At 36.6% G+C, this 22,464-nt stretch overlaps 1 protein-coding gene across 15 annotated transcripts in view; it reads right to left on the bottom strand.

Annotated features, from left to right (window-relative positions):
- Positions 1-22,464, bottom strand: part of DPYD (dihydropyrimidine dehydrogenase) — a 386,630-nt gene that overhangs the window by 191,960 nt on the left and 172,206 nt on the right. For all 15 annotated transcript variants that reach the window (XM_068952361.1, XM_068952354.1, XM_068952355.1 and 12 more), the window contains 3 exons: positions 15,027-15,134; positions 11,599-11,768; positions 9,691-9,901 (listed from right to left, as the gene is read on the bottom strand). In XM_068952361.1, the coding sequence (XP_068808462.1) occupies positions 9,691-9,901; positions 11,599-11,768; positions 15,027-15,134 (489 nt within the window). The remainder of the gene's footprint in view (positions 1-9,690; positions 9,902-11,598; positions 11,769-15,026; positions 15,135-22,464) is intronic.

Raw genomic sequence — 22,464 nt, 5'->3', positions numbered from 1 at the left:
AAATCCTATTACTGAACAATGTACTACTAACATTGTACTAACAATGAAAAAATAACTTCCTTTCACCCTTAGCTTTGTACTACACTCACAATATCAAAGCACTTTTGTCTTGGGTAAACTATCATAAACTCTTGTGAACCTTAACATATAGCATGCTTTTGAGGTTGCAAACTGAAAAGGAAAGTTTCTGATGTAATCTCTTGAAATTCATTTAGATCAATAGAATTTACCTCCTGCATTTATTAACCCTCACAACAGAAATGATACTCTGCTACTCTTTGACAGGTGATTATTAAAGCTGATTGAAAATTTTCAGATTTTCCCACTGGGAAATGTTATGCTAACAAAATTTTGGCTTTGACAAAGTGTGCTTGTTGTAACAAAAAGTAATTCTGAAAAAGACATTTTAATAAGTCAAAAATATTCTGACTTAATATTTAAACTCTGAACATTCTGAAAATAAGGCTCACTTTGAAACTTGTTACTTATATTAAAAATAGATAAAAAGAGTCAACAATCAAAATAAAATGCTTACATGAAGACCGTATCTTTTCTATCTTTATTCCACCGAAATTTTTAAATTCTTGTAAAACACTACTTAAGAGATCTTCATTTTTCATGTTAGAAAACAGCATATATAGATAACTCTGCACATGAACCAATATTGTCCTTAGAAAGAATGTAAATGTAAAAATAAAAAAAAAATGTATAGAAGTAAATAAATGGGATTAAAGACAAATAAATTGCTCAGAAAAAATCTTATGGCTACAGTAATATGATTTTTATGATGCAAAATTTTGCTTTATTGTTTGCTTTAACTTTAACATTAGAATTACCTTTATAATCACAAGACACTTTAATGGAGTTTCATAACGAGAATCACATTTTAAAATAATTTTAGCAAATCATGGTGCGATATATCAAAATGAGTTATTTTTATATAACTTTAACTCTACAGGAACCGAGGATTACAATAAAATGCCACTTAAAATTGCAGTGTCCCTCAGGGACATACCACCAGCAGATGCAGATTGCCAGGGTCAATTAAACTGATGCAGTTGTGCTGTCATATATGTAAAAGAGAAACCTGCTAACCTAAGACAAGAATATGTCTCCCACACCAATACAAACTCCCAGTATTGCCCAAATGCATGCTCAAGCATACAGCAAGCTTGAAACACATCTTTCTTGCATATTGTCATGATGGAATTTTCTTCCCAGGCTCTGTATCTCCCTTCATCTCCAAATCAAATTCTACAAGGGTATTTCAAAGTGGAGGGCTGTATAGAATTAGAGGTAAAACTATAAAATGGGAGGAAAGGCAGACGCTGTCACCTACTTGTCCCACCTATGCTCCCATTCTCACCCTCCGCTAACAAATAAACAGAGAACTCAAACCTACAGTGCTTTTTGCATCTGATTCAGAATCCAGAATAGCAGAAGATGGTTTGGACCTAGAACTCCACATCATTAGTGCTCTTAAAATTCACAGATAGAGCAGCAGCTGCACTGCAGCCCAGCAGTTAGTATTTTAAAGCTCCATGAGTTAGGATATCGATGTTTAGAAAAGATATAATGAAAACAAGTATTATACATGTTTAGCTGCTTATTTGCAAGCTGAAAGACTGTAGCAGGCTTTACCAGCAGAAGTATTTAATTTATTTTCAAGACCTACTGCCTGCATAAAGCCCCCAACCCTGCACACACTTTTGGCTTAAACTGGCAACAATATCTACCTAGTAACAGAATCAAAAGCTCAAGAATCGATTCTTTTAAAAATATTTAAATTACTGAAAGATCATACCAAACACAACCTTCAGATTGAGACATTTTTAAATCTAGAAAAATCAGTTTGTTTGGTTTTTTTTTTATAAGGAAAGTACGGATACTGACTGATAGTAGCTTTATTGTAAATGTTTCAGTAATGTTTTTAAATCATTACATTAACTTTCTCTTTACATCTCAGACTGTCTGTAGCTCAAGAAGGCTTTTGAACATCTTATATTTGTCATATTTGGGATAACTTCTTGCATGCAGTAGTACGATCTCAGCATGTGGTCTAGACAGCTCTCACAAGCTAAATACATACAGGCTTGTAAAGACATGTTCGGGAAAACCCCTTGAGGAAAACTCAGTGCAGCAGGAGTTGCTACTGGGGATTTAATAGATGACTTTTGTTTCTCTGAGACAGTACTGAACCAAGGTAAAGGTGTTAGAGGGCAACAAGCTATTGCAGATGTAGTTTTTCAGACAAAATGACGTAAAATTGAAAGTTCTGACTACTTAATTTCATCTTGTGGAAAAATAAGGTATTACGTCTGGTATCCTGCATCTACCACACTCCTCAAATCTATCTTTGGATTGCTTTGTGCTAAAATAGCTGTCCAGACATAATTCTACAAAAAGGTTTTTGAGCGCAAAGAACGCCCAACATACTCCACTTGAAACATCTTGCCAGGGACTGGGGCTTTGTTTGCCCCATCTCTATTTTTACAATTGGGAAAGAACATTTCCCTTGTGGCAAGGTCAACATGGTATCCAGTGGCTATTTTCTTTAGTCTTTCTTATAACCGCCAAAGTTTAGATAAGACGAAATAAGAGCATGATTTAAAAGCATGTTCCATAAGGATTCCTAACGTCCTCGCAATTTGAATCTAATATCCAGTGCAACTGAGAGGCTGAAGGGACCACCTTCCAGACTGCCTCTGGGCAGAAAGGGGGGAAGGTAGGCCCTTCGGGATCACGAGTATCTTTTCTCTCTCTTCAAGGGCGAGAGGTTTCTGAGAGCCAAATCCGGGTCCGAAAGGAGGTGACCCTGACTATTGGTTCTCTGAATTGTTAGCCATTTGACAACGAACAATACGCAAACCAGATGCTCTGTGTTTTTGCTGGCGTATGATTTAATATAGGGCTAACAAAAGAAAGAGAATCCTTTAAATCTCTGCACCCTCATACACTTCAAAGTTTAAAACTAATACAGCTTTTTTCTTGAAATTTCAAAATACAACTCTGCGGCTGTGCTGCGTTCTCCTCCGTATCCTGATGAGATACTATATATAATTTGAAAGAATCATTCTGGATGAAAGACAACATACAATTGAATTATTCTAATGCTATCAAGTGAGGCTAACACAAAAAACAACAGAAAAGTGACAGTACTGAATATATATTCCACAATTGCTATATTCATAGAGTAAATAAACACAAATGGAAAAGCAGCAGCAAATTACAGCACTTGCAAAAACAATATTAAAATATAAGTGAATACAGAAAAAATATTTTAATTAACAAAACAAATCAAATGGAAAAGATTCCTCAAATAAAGCTTTAACAGTAAGTCTGTGTGTGTTTGACTGCCATGACTAATTATGTATCCATGTAATGTGTGTTCAATTTGGGCTTATTTAAATAGCAGAAATGCTCATTAACTGCAGTATATCTGTGAAGCTTCAATAAACAGTTTAATGGTTTTTATGTTTAACCAATTTCATAAGTTCCTGTAATTTTGGCTTTAGTAGCTCATTAATGTTATTTTTGATATCCATCTTATAGACTTCTTTTACATGAATAGTAGCATTACTTCTGGAAAAAAAAATATATACTGTAATTTTCTTAAACTCTAATGTAAAGCTAGAGCTTTCACATGTCAGTGGCTTGCTTCACTGCTGAAACTGCCCAGTCAAAAGGCCCCGCAAACAAAGGCAGGCACAATCCTGCTCCCGGACTGAAACAGGCTGTAAAGCGACTCCACTGATACAGAGGGAGAGGCTCATGCTGGAAGCTGCCTGTAAAACGCATGCTGCTGATTCAGTTTCTGCCTGTCACCGGCAAAAGGCTAGCAGGCAAATATGTATTGGTAAAATAAAGAACAGAATTCCTGCTTTAAGTTAAAATGGCTTTAGAATTTAGGATGAAACCAATACGGGACGTTGGAAGCTGGTGATCATTTCAGGGTGCAGAACCGTTGCACTCAAGCTCATTCAGTAAAGCTAATTTTGGTGAAAAATCCTACTCCAAATGACTCAGCAGGAAAACACCTACCTATTTCAGTAGGAATCTGTTGAATCTATATAAGCTGCGGTTTTACGTAACAGTTATACAAAAGAAGTGTGATGGCTAAAACTCTGTGGGTGAGAAGTAGATGCTGTGCTACTAGGGAGACACGAGGTGACCCTCTGGTGGGCATCCCCAGCTGCTGCCTCACAGCCACAGCTCTGTTTCCCTCCCTCCTAGTTTTTCATTAATCAAGGCTCCAGTGATTTGAGGCTGAAGTAATCCGGTTGTCTGACAAGGTTGTATAAAGAAATTCAACACTCTGCAGGTTCACTGGTCTCCGTATCACCTGAAATTCTGTATTTGTACAAAGAATGTTAACACCTTCTACACTTAGGAGATCAGAGATCTGCAAGCTCTTCGCCTTTACCTAGTAACTTCTTCTGAACCCATAGAAATAAAAATGAGCTGAGCTAGGAGTGGGCCAAATAGTAAAATCATTAACTACTCGGGCAAAATTTATCTCTGCTGTTCACAGAACTAACTACACGAGGGGCTAGTCGTACTCCAGTAAGGTTTGGCTGCTGCAGCTTCCAAGCAAGTTGACAGTCATCGTAAAAGCTAAAGGAAGGTATCTGGAAGTTACAATCAATTCCCAAACACATGAAATAAAATTTTGCCCTTCAGTCACCAGGCAATAGTTAGCTGCTACCAAAATCTAAAAATATATATATTTTGCTCATAAATACTATACTTCTGGGTTTCTTGGCAGAGAACACATTTAGAGTTTGTTTGGATTTTTTGGCATTCTCCTTTTTCACCTCTTAAGGAAAATTAAACCGATATTTGCATGCTAAGGTTCATCAGTGTTCTGGAATATGGGAGTAGTTCCTCTTTACTTCTGCCTGCTAAGCAGTGTTGAACTAAACTTACACTGCCAGTTCCCTAAGCTGCATTACTTTTGCAGCGTGTTTTGGAAAAGTGTACTATTTTTCATGGTATCTTGATGGGAAGTCCAAGTTCTCCTCAGAAATACACAAAAATAAATCTAATCAGAACAAACTAACAGTACAAAATTTTGCAGTCCAAAAATGTTTTTCCCCTTTTCTGTCTCCATAAAAATATGTATGGAAAAGGTTATTCAAAGATCAGACTTAAAACCAACTGGCCTGGTGTTAGAGAGGATGTGGGGCTGTGTGCTTGCAGTGCCAGGGAATACACAAGATTACGTTTCTATTGCAGCGTGGAATGGTGCCAGTACATGTTTATGTTTTAGTATTTCATTAATAAATTGTAGGCCTCCAAAATAACAAACCAAGGAAAAGAGCAAGACGACGAGGGAACGTACAAAATTTTCCTGCAGCTGTTTGTTTCTGCGGGTCAGTTATGATGGCTTGAAGGCTTTGGTCAGCTATGCAATGAAAAAGCAGCTCATGCTTGCAAAATCTTTCTTTTTCAACAACAAGCAAAACCTTTCTCTTCCTCCATCTCCAGTAGTTTGACTTAAACAATTTGATTTTTTTTTTTTTTACTGGTTTCAATAAAGTGCCAATTTATTTAAAACAGTCTAGAGGGCAACTCTCCTGCTCTATTAACAACATCTTGAGCATAAAATGGACTTAGAAAACCTCATTTTTTTAAATTAATAATACATTTATTTGATTCCCAATGGGAGGATAAATACTTATAGAGCTGTTGCTTAAAAATATAATTAGTATTTTATTTTAATAAAATTAAAAAAACTAAATGACTACTGTGAGCGTAAAGGAACATAAGCTGCAAATTTAACAGTTACTATGCAAGGATAAGAAGCATTCTGATGAGGATAATAGACAGACTGGAAATAGCTTTCTAATCTATAGTCCATTTCTGTTCAAGATAGCAGTGTGTTTAACTCTTGTTAAGCAGAACTTCAAACGTGTGTTAAGGCTGTCCTGAAGACTTTTTCTGAATTGAGGCTAGGCTCCTATTTTAATCCTACTTTTTTTTCATTGTATTTTTTTATTCTTATATCAATAACATCAGCCTTTAACAATAACAACAACAAACAAGACAAATCCTGCTAGCCTAGCCCATACCAATATCATACTCCCAGTTCCCTGAGGTACCTTACGAATTAGGTCAATTAATAGAGCTCTTCATATGAGCACCAATTAACATGCAATCAGCCTGAATATGAGTCATTGTCAAAAAAAAAAAAAAAAAATCAAGCTAGAAGGGCCCTCTGGAAGTCACCTAGTCCTACTCCCTCTCAAAGCAGGGGGAAACTTCAAAGTCAAATCAGGTTCAAAGTTAGATCAGGTTGCTCAAGGGTCTTGTCCAGTCAAGTTCTGAGTATCTCCGGTATTTCCAGTAGTTTCTTCCCTTTAAAAAATACCAAGAAAATATAAGCTGCTTTGGGTTGTTCTCTCCTCCCCCCCATTTCTTTCTTACGCTGAGAAAGACCAGAGATTTGGTTGTAATCTAGCTCAGTGGCGCAAAACAAATTTGACTTTCATTAGAACATCTTACTCAAAAAATAAAGATTTAAAAGCAACCAAAATGAGGTGCTCAAAATAAGCACTTTATTCTCACAAGCCTTAGTTTCTTTTTGTTTTCACAATGCATGAAACAAATGTCTACGTTTCTTGCATTTTTTCTTTACAATTTGATTGCTATTCCAACAGGAGTTCCACCAGAAGTACAGCGTGAAACTGAGATGTGTTTCTCACCTGCAAGGTAAATCATACTACTTTCATGCTCAGCTCGCGCTAAGATTTTGTGCCCCTCCCATTTTATGGCCCTACAGAAAAACGTGGAGCAAGCCAATTCAGCAGACAAATATGTACTAAAATACATAAGACTGGCATAGCATCAGGACTAAACAACCTGGTTAGTTCAAATTTTTAGCTGAAGTAGTTTGGAACGTGCGAGAAAGCAGAGCCACTCCTTTATCATAGGGCCTATGAATCAGAAAAAAATTTGCTGATTATATAAGCTAATATTGGATTTACCACTGAGGTTTTAGAAAACCTTCCCAAAGACCTTCTAAACAGAGTGTTTAAAAAAACCAAAATAGCAAAAGTTTTTAAAATTCTCATTCAAGTCAGCTCCAGCAATGGAGTTATGAAACTTTATTAAAGATTAAAAAATATCTCCTCTCTCTGAATCCTGGGGGTTAGACTGAGCCATAAGGCATGAGCAACACAGATACAAGATGCCTTTTTACACAACAAGGCATCTCCCAAGCACAGTGGGTGTCTACCGGAGAGCCCCAGCTGTTCCTCTCCTCTGCTTTTAGAGCCTGAGATAACTACAACAGGAGGCAGCACTGAGTAATTAGCACTGCGAGCACCAGGGTGCCGCTGTGGCCTAGACAACAGCCTGCGCTGCATGAACCAACCAAAATGCAACAGTAATACACTCGAGAGGAGTGCCTCTGAAACGAACTTTACATATTCCTCAGGGAATCATTTTGATCTTTTCTTCTTTACTGTAGCATGTAGAGCAGACTCTTCTCATGACTGTATGATGGCTTAACTTTATAAAAAAAATGGGATTGGTGAACAGGAAGTGCTGAGCAGCTCGCTCACATTACAGACAACTGCTCTATACTACAATTCTTCAGTGGGACCTAAAATTTATCCCCCTTAATAATGTATTGTCTTTTTGTTAAGTCAAACTTATAGAAACTATTAGAAAATGCATTTCTAACTTCATCTAAAACAGTGTCTCGATAATACATGTACAGAAAATGAAGCTGTGAGAAGTCACATATTTCATGCGTGTCTGATATACGTCTGCAAACACCACTAGACTCTGCTTACATTACTATGGATTTGTTGTTTTCCTTTATTGAAAAGGTTCACAAAGCCACATTATGTTATGAATTTCTGAAATTCCCTTTGTACTGGCAGAGGCAGCGTCCATTTACCAAATTTACATGTGACCTCTGCATTCTGAGAAGGAGGAGGCATATATTACCTGCCAGGTCTTGTATCAGCGCATTCATACCCAAAAAAACACAGCAACATGTCAAGGGATAACTGGTTGACATGACTGTGCCCAGGAAAGGATCTATTTATTTTAAGTAAGCCTGCCTTCTGCTGAGTCAGTGGTTTTTACTTTCAAGTACCTTTGATGTATGTGCCCAAACTCCTTTAATCTAACCTAGTGTCAGAGAGGAATAACACAGTCTGAACTCTGCTCAGTTCTCATGTTCTTAGTTGTACTCATGTTCTTAAGTTCTCTTTACGTTACATCTGTATACTTTGTTCAGTCTCCGGAATGCCATCTATGCGCCAATTTCTGTATCTTTACTATAGCACTAGGTAACTCTCAGTTTTTAAGGCCAAAGCTTGTAAAGTGCAATAAATAATGAGATAAGGTGAGATGAGCACAGGTGAATTTAACAAATGCTGTGTATAGAACAGAAGCCACAGTCCTCCTGTGTATGTATAAAGAATTAGCGATACCCAGATCAGCTAAACTAGAACAACAACTCTGTCTTAATTCTTGCTTAATTCAATAGGCAAAAAAAAAAGATTTCACAGTTCAGATCTGTTCAGTTTAAAATTGTAGTATAATGAGTTTCTCTAAAGTTAATTACTGAGACTAGAATAAATCCATAGGCTCATTCTTTGATATCCCATTTGCATTGAGAGGAAAACAAAATAGATACTGAGCAACTGTACCTTTAATCTGGGTTCCTACTCTATATGGGGCGATACAGACAACAGAATTACTTTGTAAATCAGACCATTAGTTTTGCTCTAAAAGGTATACCTAAAGGATAAAAATTTTTAAGAATAGGGCCAAGAGCCACAAGCTGTGTAACCTCCTGAAGACTCATTTCACAAAACTGTCAAAAGGCAGGAATTGCCCCTTAGCTTACCTCACTGGGGGAGACCCCGTGGATCAGAAAATGTGAATATGTTTTGTTGGGTTTCTTTGTTGTTGTTGAAGTAGCCTTGTTTCTAACTGTTGTAATCTTTTGTTTACTCTTATCCTTGACAGAATAAGTTAGGCAACTTACTTTTCATCTTTGTTTAGCACTACTCAGTGAAGTTGACACACTCCAGTCCTGCAGATCCTGGCATGTTTTCAAGATGTCAGTTCTTCAGCCTGATTATGGGTTTTCCCTAGTGTCACAACAGGCGCTTTACATGCTATGACAGTAACTAGTAACAGTTACTTGTTCAGTAAACTAGTGATGCCACATGACAGATCTGTGGAGAGTAACCTGCTCTGGCAGGTGTAACACAGTACATCAATTACTTCAATAGCAACGTTATTTAGGAGGAATATACATTTGTAAGATGTTGGCAAAGAGAAATATGATACAATAGCTGAAAATCTTCTACAATCAAATTTTAAATAGAAAATTATCACGGGGGATTTCAGATTCTCCTTGATGCTGAAAGAGCTTAAAGAGACTTCTCACGAAGCAATTCTACATTTCCTAAAAACTAGGTCACTAAAGAATTTCAGAAATCTGAAGTTGGACAACAAATAATTTGCTACTGACTCCAGATAACTAATAGTTTCTACAGATTAAGAAATTCCTTTATACACATATGTCTAAAGGAAACTCTTAGGAAAGTCAAGCAAATACTTTTCCCTTGACAATTTTAAAATAAAATGCATAGGTCTCCAAGCTGGAAGTAGCTGCAGCTAAAATTACAATCAACAGTTTCAGAATGTACTAGTCGGCGCTACCTTTAGTGTCACTTAAAACTGAACCGAAGGCACTGATCACCACATCAGCTTTCAGACGGACAACCTGATCCTCATCTTCTTTCCAATTTCCATCTTTGTCTTGCTCAGTTCGAACAAACTCCATAGCAACAATTTGTCCACCTTTAAGTACCACTTTCCGAGGGGAGAGGAAAGGCAGAAATTCACACTTCTCTTCTTTTGCAAGTTCCATCTGTAGGAGAAAAGTAATAACATAAAAAACTCAAATATTGTTCTGTTTTCATGAGGAGTTTTGACTCATGATGCTACCATACGTTCTTGTTTAGTAGAAGGCATGTCTACGGTATACAGACAGTTGTCATAATACCAATTTCAGAGCCGCCAGTGCTGTTGAATCAAACAGTTCTAGACAGTAACATTAAGTAGATTTACACTGCAAATATTTTTCTGCTATATTTTTCCTTATCATTTCCTGTTACATGAATGTCTACAACTCCTTCGAGGGCAAAAGAGTTACTTTATGTAACCATCTTTGTCTTTTAAAAGAAGCCCAGTACTAACGAAGCACACGACCAGATTCATGTTCCCTACGATTTTAAGAAGGGTTTGTTATCATATGTTGAAAAACATACGTTAAAAACACAGTCTTGTGAATGACAATCCAAACTTAAGATTTTCTGAATCCCTGCTGTGGTAGAACTCCTGCTGAAATCGAGCAACATTTTGTTGGAGCAAAGTCTTCAGGGTTTGATCGTGTATGTTTATGTGACAAATACCTTTTTTGCACATGTAATATCCTATCTGATATCATTCTTATGTGGCCATTACTAGTTCAAGCTATTTTGATTTTAAAGGTTTTAAGGCCATTGCATGATCTGGTAAGTAGGTACATCAATGACTTTTAGGAATTGGCATAGGCTGCTAACAAAGATTTAGGTTCACAGCAACGACTGATTCTTGATGAGCAAGAACCTGAAAAGCACGCAAGTCTCTTCATTGCAATGGCTTCCATAACCACATTGCGTCTAGAATTCTGAAGGGCAACAGAAACAAGAATCAGTTATGCATCAAGAGACTCCTTGTTCCTTTCTATGCTTTTCCATTCCCCTTGTGTAAGATCTTCAAGATATCCACCTTCTTGAAAAGAGATAACTAAATTCCCATCACTCCCATGATGAAGATGCACTACATATCCCATTACTGTAAATTACACAAGAGTGTAACATATGCACCAAATAAATTATACTGGAAAAAGACCAGCAAAATGAGAAAAAAAATATCTCCCAATAATACTGATATATTGAAAAGGCTAAGTCAATTTCAAAATGTGCAGATATACTGATAAATGCCAAAGTGCAAAACCAAACTAAAAATCAAATCACTGAAATCTGTGATGGATGACATTGCTTCATTCCCAGTGGCAGTGATTCAAAACCAAAATCACTGTAAGTAATTTCCTTAAAAATCTTATGCATTTCCAAGACAACGTTAGGATCACTGACGTTCATTAGACAGTAGCTGGAAGACATCATAGGACCTAACTATGACCTGAAGAATCACCTACAATACTCATGTGGCTGCTTCATTTTGGGGATGTTTGATTTCTGGAGCTCTTCCAAGAGTTTAAGAATTTTATCATGCTTTCTAATTTATAAGAAATTCCACCCCTCTGTATGCAAGTGTATCACTCTGACTTCACAGGGAATCGCACGTGTACAACAGAGGAAAATGATTTATACAGAGCTAATACAAAGTGACTCTCAGATCTTTAATAAGCATTTATACATTTTAAGATTTTTTTTTTTTTTAAAAAAGAAACTTTTTAGTAGATGTCTTTTAACTACCGATCAAGCACACTTTTCCGCCCTACAGAAATAACAACATTAAAAATCGGTATTTCTTCTTGTAAATGCTAATATTCAATTTTACCTCTTCTGGGACAGCCCTGATATTAGTGAATCCCTTTCTGAATACCACAAATACGCGATGAGCTCCACAGCGTAAAGCAGATGTTGCACAGTCAAAAGCAGTGTCTCCTGCCCCAAGTACAATCACAGTTCCATGTATTGATGGCAATGGAGAGTGACAGGCACACATCCCTGAAAGATGAAAGGAAAACCCCATTTTCAAGAAAAGAAACCATTTCTGCATGACAGCTCTAAAAGTACTTGTCCTCAAAGCAGTGTAAAAATTGCATCTTACAGTTTCCAAGCACGCACTGTCACTATCAAATTATTCTGCTTCACTGAAAGACAGTTTTATTCCTATTTTTAAGATACGCTCATTTACGTAATTTCATAGTCAGTTTCGTAAGAAGTAACATCTTTCTATCTGTGAAGGATATAAACTACAACACATTTGTAAGACTGTAGGTCCTATCAGGTTGAAATTAGTACTGTAACATCTTTTTATTCAAAAATTCATTTCTCTCCCAGTTTAAAAAAATGTATTTTAATAGAGTATAAAGAATAATACTTCCTAATAGGAAAAAAATTTTGAGATGCTGAAAGCTTTGTGTAATAGTTTCTCAAACCTGGTTCCTTAGCCACACTTCTCTACAAGGCATTGACGCTATTCTGATTAAGACGTGGTTCTCAGAAGCTATTCTCCATGACAGCTGAACATGACGTAGAAAGAATATTATTACAGTAATTCCTAGATCTTCCATTGGGAGAAAATGTTTTATCTATAGTTTTCCACAAACTGTTTGCAAAAAGTTACATGGAGAGAATGATGACATTACATATTCGTTATCCATAGCTTCTATTTGATGATTCAGTTATACAAGAAATTCTTAAGTAAAACTGAAATATGTGTATGCATGTACTTGATTGCACTTCATCATGAGTTTAAACACAACTGTTGATTAGACAAATTATTGCAATTTAAAAAGAGATACCATAAATAAACACTATAAAACAATGTTCTCAATGAGACTGCAATCATTTCAGTCATGAGGGGTTAAGGTGACTATATAATCACTGCACCGGAAATTTGAGTTATCCTGGTATACCAGTAGCAGATTTTTCGAATGCAATTGTAGAGAAACCCCAGTATCAGTCTTAATCAAGGATACAATGCCTTAAATTCAGACATATAAATGTAGGGAGAGAAGACATCCTGCTACACAGATCCTCTCTCCACTTGTAAAATGCCTGATATATGGCAAATGCTATCACTTTCCCATATGCATATGGCATTACATTTACTGTTTATTCAGTAAGCTTCTATTCTAAAGTATGCTCTCTCTAAACTTTTCTCTGTAACTTATTTTTAATGAACAATTCTCCACAAGAATTGTATAAGGAGTAATGGAAAATGAGCAAGTGCAGCAGGGGAATGGCAGCTCAGAGTGTCGTTCTGAAACTTCTCAAATGGATCACCAACAACAGCCTGCTGGGCTCTTGGTTCCTCTGGCAGCTAAGGTCTCAGTTCTGCTAGTAATTTCACGAGGCTGGAAGGGTGCAGCAAAATTTAAGAATTTGAAACATAACCTAAAGATAACATGGACACTCGTAAGGTAGATTAGTTGTCTATATATTTGCAAAGAGAGCCACTTTTGGAGAAAAGCATGTTAACAAGTGAGATTCAAAACTTAACAGTGGAATCTGACAAGTGGGCAGAGTATCTGGACAAGTCTTTTACTTAGAGAACTTTCATCATAAAATTGAGGGGCATAGCAGGATAGATCAGAATATAGAATGAGTATATTTTAGTTCAAAATTCCATGCTTTAGACAGCGAGAAGTGGCTACAGCTACAAAAGGACAGGAAAATTAACGAAAATAAAAGACTACACTAATTAACAAACAACAGCTACACTGACATCAAAGAGATATCTATTACTGTCAGTCAGAAAAGGGGGTATCTTCATCGGTCTTCATTTTTGCATTGTAGACTTAATACATAAAATACCATTACATATCCTGGCAAATAGGAAGTGCTACTTTGCAACATTTTCAAAGATGTGCATCCCAGTATTATAGATACTTATGCAAACAGGTAACAAAGTACATGAGTTCTACCTGTTTGTACAGAATTCTATAAAGTATTTTTAGTCAAACTAATACAAGATGAATTGGTTTGGAGAATTTATTTTTCCTTTGTTAATCAACAAATGTTTTACTGTGCAGATTCTCAATCTGTTTCTTTTTAGATATCTCTTTCTTCAAGAAGATCTTTTCTCCCAACTCATATGAGCTCATAAAACCAGATAAAAATAAACTATTAGATCAAAACAGCAGAGAGATGGGATAGATGGGATACCGAATAGACAGAATTTCCCTTCCTAAATATTTTGTATAAAAGGGGGTAATAAACTTTACTTTTATTTGCAGAACAATTAATTAGCCATAAGACATTTTCTTTAAGATGCTGTTTGTGGAAAGTCTACTAAATGAGTACACAGCCCTATTTGACGTTAAAGTAAATTTCCAAATGGTCTAAAGAAATCCAGTTTGTAGATAAAAAAGGTATATGTGCGATTAAATACAGAGTAATATGTGCAGGACCACATGAGGTGTTGAATATATGTCTAGAAAACTGTGCACTGAATTAGATTTTATTAATACTTTGGGGGACCTAGACTGTGAATGAACGTGGTGTAGAAATCAGGACCTCATGTGATGCATTTGTCTGAAGGGTCCATAAACCCCACATTCAGGGCCACTGAAAGCAGCTATACTTCTTGTAGAGCACACTCAGTTACCTCTGCACTCAAAACAAAGACATAAAAGCATAAAACAAGAATTATATTTGATGCCTGTGAAGTGAGCATTGTCTTCTTAATCCCTGGCATACTACTGTTGTCCTGGGTCCTTAGACTAAGTTTTTTGGGTAAGGGACTAGTGTTTCCTTAAATGCATCTGCAAAACACACAGCATGACTGACTGAGGATCAACATGCTAAAAGTAAAACTAGTTGTCAATAGTATACAAAGCAGCTGCTTATATGGCTTGGCAACACCTTCTTCAGTATCAGATCATTTCAAGACCACCTTATGCTCACTATGTGTTATTTATATCAAGATAATAATTTACACAAATAAGCTTATGACACCTTTTGAATTTAAATCAACATAACAAACATAACTTATCTGGGTAATAAACAGGGTAAACTGCCATATGTTTATATATTTATATAATATGTCTTTATTTGCTTTACAGTCTCTATGAGTGACCTTCTTGACCATTCTCCTGAGGTTGCAGGTCATCAGGAGAAAATCCTGCCTAAGACCTGTTCATTGGGAGATGCTTCTTAATTCCATGTGCTACTGCACACCAGTTGTGCATTCTGACACATCAGGAACTGCTAAACACTTACTGAACATGATTACAATGAAAACATATTATCACACACCTGGTTTACTTGCCATTGCTACCAAAGGTAGAAAGTCTTTAGATGTATAGAATCCTTGATCCATTCTCAGTCCTTGGAATATACTGTCTCTGTTTGGTTCTGGCAAACCTAAAATAGATATTTTAAAGTAATTAGAACTAGAAGAGAAATTGCAATGACAAATATATATTTCACGTTACATGCACATTCTCAAAACCTCCTCAACACAAGCAGTTTTATAAAACCTCAGGTGTCAAACTTCCTAGGAGGACATCATAAATGGCTGCATTTTCGTGTTTATAGTCTGCAGATCACTGGTGCGCTTTTAATAGTACTGACACTTGAAATTAGGTTGCTAGATAACTCATGCTTGTAAATAAGTCACACCAAAACAAATGCAAGAGCAGGGGATAGAGAGAACAGGATACACAGGGTTCAGAAGCAGGGAAGCTAGTGGTAGGGAAGACAGGGTAAGACAGTGGTAAACCTTTGCTGTACTACCTTCACACAAATATAACTCTTATTGCTGTGAACTGCTTTCGTTCCTTTTGTTTTGAGGGCTTTTTCAACATAGGTAGTCTGCAGGTAATGTAAATGAAGCAATATCAATCAACTTAACTGATGCTGAGCGGGGCAAAAATGACAATGTTGTAGTTCTGTCTTACTTGTATTTGTATGTCAACGTTTTTGGCCACTCGCTTTTCTCAAAAGCAGTCCTTTTTGGCTGAAATTTATCTGTAGCTACTAATAACATACATTTATGTAGAAGCAGTAGGACACAGACAGAGATACACTTCACAACCAATAATAGCAACAGATATCTTTTAATCAAAGAAAGTAGTAAAGAACATCTTACAATTGTTAGAGAACATCATCTCATTGCTGAGAACATTTGGACAACACAGAAAAACTATCAGGCACAGAAGTTAAAATATTTTTTTTATCTAAATGATCCCTGCGGGTACTTTCAACAGGGCATCAACTTTCATATTTAAATCTAAAAAAAGGCATAATATTATCAAAGTATGTTAATTAATAATTGCATGCTGAAGTATATATGCAGTAAATGTTTTTCTAAGAAAACACTAGAAGTAGGTGTAGTCAGAACAAGCTGGCAGAATTGGTGCATGCAAAGCAATCTCGGTTTCCTCCGTTCTTAGGCATGGCTCGCAATAGACTGAGCTGTCACCTCTGAGGCATACTGGCTGCTGGTGGAGAACCCCAATAACACCAGGTTAGCGCCAACAATAAAGGAGGATTGTGCTTTGAGGAATCCTGTTCTGATTAGGGAAGGTTGAGGGCCTTTTTATTTTACTGAAGGAGCACAAAGCTGCCTCATTATAGCATGAGATCAAGGCTCAACTGTAAGAACCCTTAAGATTTTTTCACAAGTCACCTGATATTGGGGAAGTTTCTTAAACTTCTAGATCCCTGACTGAAGTTACTAAAAGAGAAGAAAAAAAGTAGTACATTTTTAGCTTTAACAGTTTCAGTGAAGAGACTGAAAACGTGGCCTCAGTGAATTCAACAGGCTTACAAGTCAAAAAGCAAATAAAAAGAACTCGAAATTTTTGCATTTCAAAAATCTCATGTTTCTGAGCATCATCTTGATCTCTATCAATAAAAACTTTTATGACTCAGTTGCTGAACAGGTAACTTTAAAAATACTGATGATCTATAGTTGGATTTTGAGAAAAATAGGTAAGGAAATCCTAGCACGTACTGAACTTCTCAAGACCTTTGGATGCTGTACTTCCTGGAGGGACTGGAATATCAGTTAATGCAGAATGAATAATGGATATGCTAAGAGGCTGCCAGAGGTATTTTGTGCTTATTGAAAGTACAATATGTAAAAAGCATTCAAGAATTTAAAAAACTGCATTTTTTAAAAAATAATCTCACCATGCATATATTGCTAAAACATCTATGGCAACAAAAGTCCCTCAGCACAAACTCTCAGTGACTGCCTACAGGCCAAGGACAGATTAGTGCAAATTCTGCTATTGAGGTATCCATAAACCAGCTCAGAAGCCTCAGTGTGCTCTTGGGAAGAACACATTTGCCATTAGTGGGAGGTACAATGCAAACTAAAATTAATTTCCTTTCTACCTACTACCTACTCCCTGTTCAAAAACAAGAAGAAACTCTCACAAATAAAAGAATTCCACTTATTTTGCTATTTAAGTCATCTCCTCCTGAAAATGATTCTGTCTCTATTAGTCATTCATATGCCTCCTACTGACTAAAGGAAGAGTCGAATTAAGGGAACGCTGCAAACATTATCTGTTCATGGGTCAGATTCATCACTAGTTGAATGTCACTGAAATCAAAGGAGTTGGATTAAGGATACATTGAATCCAATTATGTTTAGGCTGACTGCTATAATAAAAACAAGCAAACAAAATCAACCCCCCCCCCCCAACTCTCCAAAACCAAAAAAACCCTGTAAGAGGGAGTCAATATAAGTGGCATTTCCTGCAATTTACACTACTCCTTTGCAGAAAACTGCAGGAAAACCAATTTTGCAATATTTACATTTGAAGAAAATGCAGGAGATTTTTCTCTTATTCCTATAAACATCTGGCATAGTTTCAAGCTCTTTGCTAAGCATCCACTGGAAGTTGCACTAAACTCTAATGTATCCCCTTTTGTTGCATATTATTTGCCCTGCTAATGATTGCATTCATTTTTGTTAAAAAAGAGAGAATGGGCCCTTCTTAAAGCCACTAGGGCAGCTAAGAAAGAGGCAGACAGACAAGGACAGACAGAGAAAGAGGTCAAGAACCGATAAGATCCACTTTAGAGAGACACTATTTCATAATAAACAGCCACCCCACAAAAGTACACCTCACAAACAGATTGCTAAATAGCCAACAGCCTCCCAGGAGAGAGAACATTTGAAGAAAAAACAACTACAGAGAAAAAGTACAGTTTAGAGCAAATAGTTTTAGAGAAGAAATAAAATTTGTTAAAAAGTCATCTATGAAAAACAATATTTAGGTCAAAATAATGACCTAGAAGAGAAATTATTTTAAGACCCTTCTCCATCCAAGAGAAATACCCTTTGAAGATGAATTAAAGAGATCCTTTAGCAAAAGGGAGTTCACAAACAGTGCAAAATAGCCAGGAGCCACCCAAGAAAAAACACTTAGAAAAACATGAGGTCTTTCTCCTAGTTTTTCCACTCATGTTAGTCTTAATCAGTTCTCTTTTCTCCAAATCCACCTGCAAGCCATCTAAAAGGTTTTTTATTTATTTACTTATTGTTTAGTATTTCTTACCCTGAAATAATCTTTCATTATTTATTTTATTATTTAAAGTGTTGTGTCTTTAATTAACCCGTACCAACGTCTAAGAAACAATTATTTCCTTCACTGGCAGTGAAGAACAGCCTAAAAACACAGTTCTACCAGTGCCATTCTGATGGACTCTGCAACCAGTTACGCAAGGAACAGGATGCTACAAGGCCAAAGCTCTGGATTTCTTGGAGTTTCAGTCCCTTTATCTGCTGTTGCTGGGGAATAAGCTTCTGAAGGAACTGATTTCTAAACCATATATTGAAGCATCACAGGCTGTAGTAAAATGGCATTTACTAAGAAAACAAAGTAAAAATATCATGAAAATAATGGCTGGCATGATAGATCTAGTTCAGCTCTGCAAAGCGAACCTAGACAATCACGATCTGGGTCATCGCTATTCCTGACCCTCAAGTTTGCTAGGCCCTGCCTTTCATCTCCAGATGCTCCCAGCTCTCTCTCAGTAAACATCATTCTCTTTCAGTGAGAAGCTCTCCTTCTTTCCTTCCTTCACATGATCCACACAGCCTTCTCTCCAGTAGGCTATAACTCTGTGCCTCACCATGAGTGTCTCACTCCAGCCCGACATACTGTACACCTTCCAAACGCATTAGCCAATAATAACAGCAGCTTTGGAAAATAAAGACCGTAACCTCCCATTCTTATACCTGTTACATATAAAAATATATATCTATGTATTTATTTTTTATATATAATAGCATCTACTCCCTGCCAGGGCTTTTTACTCTTTGTTCTCACATAACACTCATGCATGCTGATTTTCTCAACTGGAAGTGTCAAGTTCATCATCTTTATTTAGAGAGAGTCCTCTTAGTGTCCCTTTTTACATTTACTTCTAGCCTACATCAACTATGAATCGCTAAATGATTAGAGTCAGTCTGTCACAGATGCAGAAGGCAATATACAAGAGTGATGCATACGCAGTGTAAGGGGTTGGCCTGCAGAGCAATGCACCTCATCCAGCTGGTTGCTGCACCAAATAAATCAAGGCATGTCAATGCATCAATCAGCTAAGTCTGAAAAGGAAAAAAAAAAAATGCTGTTGCTATTACCGTAACTATTGCCCAGACCTGGAAAGGGGAAGCAGAGGCCCAGCAAGTCTCTCTTTCCTATTTTGATCAAATCCCCTCTCCCCAGAAACAGGAATGCCTTCTTGAGCCTGAACTTATTGTTTGGATTACTTAAATCTGACATGTTTGAGCAGATTTACAGTTTCAAATGAACTTCTCAGCAGTCTTAACAACTGACATACAAAATAAGCCCTGTTCCTTGGTCAGGGTCAAACGTAGTCTTCACTGGCAGCTGAATGAAAACAAATCTCCAGACAAAAAAATGGAACACAAGTTAAAGTGTAAACACACAGTAGCCTAAGGGGAGAAAACTTCTACAGCATTGTAAGTTTTTCTTTTTTCTCCACATCTAAACATAAAAGTTTTGCTTGCTTCGTTTTTAATCACGTTAACATCACATCTTGGTAAAACTTAAACTGGACGAGATAAGCAAAAAAAACCTGGGACTTTCAAGCAATATCACCTCTCCTTGTATTCCTAGTTCCAGAAGAGCTGTTATGGAAATGAGAGTACAGAGTCATCAAAATGAGATCTGGCTGAATTGTTTTTACTAACCCTTATTTTGGAGTAAGAATGCAAACTCAGGCTGGATAAAACAATCTGTGTTGGAATACATTAAATAATATTTTTAAAAAGCTGAAACACTCCTTTTTGACATTTTTATAATAGATCTTTCCACATTTTGTTTCAAAATTACATTACATTTATAGATTTACCCAAATCAAATTCAAAACAAAACAGAAAGTTTCATTTACTTGCTGTGCAAATCTTTTTTCTTCCTTTTTTGAACTAGCAAACCAAAACTAACATCAAACTTATTCATAGATCATTTTATTTTCCTGAATCACAAATTTAAGAACATTTTTTGAAAAGTCACATAAGTCATACAAATTTGGAGCATGAGTTAGAAACACAGAGGGTGAGGGAAGGACTTCCCACCTTTTGTCATCTCTGTGAAAACCTGCTCATATGTTGCTGAGTTGAACAAGATTTTGAGAATTCATAGTTACAGGGAAAACTGTGCTAGTCAGAAAAATTAAATTTCCAAAGATTCCTCTTCACTAAGCATGTTCCGCCCTTCCTAACCTCCATGTCACAGAGATCTGCAGAGGAAGACACCACCAGGAGATCCCAAGACCAGTTGGTAAGCCTTCAACTGCTGGAATCTACTGAGCATGAGTAGAAAAAAGCATGAATCATTACAAACTGGATATGGACAGAAGAAACATATGATTAGCTGGGTATTTGCTCTGGTGGCACTGCAAGTCAGCTGAAATAACATCTGTGAGCCCAATCCCAGGCAAACTGAGAGCCAGACCGTTAATCGGGATAAGAAGCTTGAACACAGCCAGACAAAAAGGCTTCAGAGGTTCTGCACTAGCAGGAGCTCACCTTTGCCCAGGACTCTGAGGACTAGGAATAACAAGTTGTGCCTATCCATGCAGATATGTCCCGGGAAAAGGAGCCATGAAGGTGTGATGGAGACAGACTGATACAAATTTTAGAGAGGAACTGTATTGGCCTGATAAGCTATTTATCAATAATATTTGTTTTATCTTTGTTGTCCTTTTCTCACAAGTGTATGTTAAGGTAAATACAGAACTAACATAATTGCCCTCCCAAAGTAAATTTCTAAATCCATCATTTCCCTTCTGAAAGTGTCCTTTTGAATTAACAGAAAAAGCTAACATACCTCTTTCATCCCCTCTCCCTGCTCCTTTATGCACTGATCTTTCCAACTTGCTCCTTGTGCTCCCATATACAAATATTTCAGATGTAATACTCTGTCTGATAACATTCTGACCTGCCCAGAGACTTACGGATACAGGTAGCACATGCTCAGAGAATGACTACAAAGGTGCATGGCAGAGAAGAAAGAACTTATTGTAAATTCCAAGCACATAAGCATCCTTTAATATTCCTGAATGCTCTGTTCTTTTTCAACAGGTCTGGTCTGTGGTCTGGGGAAATGGAGATCAAAATCTATGTATATAAAGCAGTTTTATTCTGTGTCACATAACCCATGAATTGCATGAATTGGACCATGAATTTTAAGTACATTAAAGTATTTTCTTGAAAGATTACATTGAAACAGTATTCTCTTAACTGTTAAATTTACAGTTTTCCCTAGACATAATACAAACTATTTGCATTCAGTGGCATATTCTCTACCTATTTGTAAGTCACATTTATTCATATCAATATTGATAACATTGCTTTCCATGGATCAATATTAAACAGCATAGATGCAAACTATATCGAAATGCATTACCCAAACGTGGTACCTAAGCTGTGCCACATAGCTGATTATACTAAAAGCACCATTACAATTCATGCTATGACAATCACCAGAAATGGAACAGAAAGCCACTGGTATCTAAAGAGTTACTCTCCTTATATTTTTAAAGGTTTGATCCTGAAAAATGAAACTCTCAGTACTAAGTTGCAAATGCTCTGCAGGTGCTCAGCTTCTCTCAAGGTCAGTCCATTAATGATTAACACATTAGTAAATACTTTTGAGGCTTATATTTTTAAAGGATCTCTCTCATTTTGCTTGAGAATGCTTTTTTTTTTTTTTTTTTAAATGGTGGCAGCTTTGTTACTTCCTGTTGTGAGGTTCAATAGAGTATGTTTTCTAGGTGGTTGATTTTTTTTTTGTTTGTTATGTATGTCGATGGAGATAAGTGTTTTAATTACTTTTTTAATGTCTATGCTTTTGTATTTTCCTTCTCTCTCCATTTATTTCCTGCTGTTGAGATTACTGCCTCATCTCCACAGCAGGTGGCTCTTTCAAATTTGTTTTCTTTGTAAGCCTGGTAGATTTATTTTGTAATATAATGGCTCCTTTTTACTGTTTTTTATTAATGACTTCTTTACTTTGGAATAGGGTACACGTGCAAGGTCTGTAAGAGTAATTCCCTAATGATGGCTAAGGGCCTTGTAGTTCTTTTGCCTTTCTCCCCCTATATTTCTTTTTCTATAAACAAGACACATAGGTTAGTGTTTTCTTACCCTCACATTACAATGAACACTGAGAACAATATATGTGAAAGGAGGCCCTCCGCATCTATC

This window comes from Struthio camelus, chromosome 8, assembly GCF_040807025.1.
Source record: "Struthio camelus isolate bStrCam1 chromosome 8, bStrCam1.hap1, whole genome shotgun sequence".
In the NCBI taxonomy this organism is placed as follows: Eukaryota; Metazoa; Chordata; class Aves; order Struthioniformes; family Struthionidae; genus Struthio; species Struthio camelus.
This window is presented reverse-complemented; position numbering and strand designations above follow the sequence as displayed.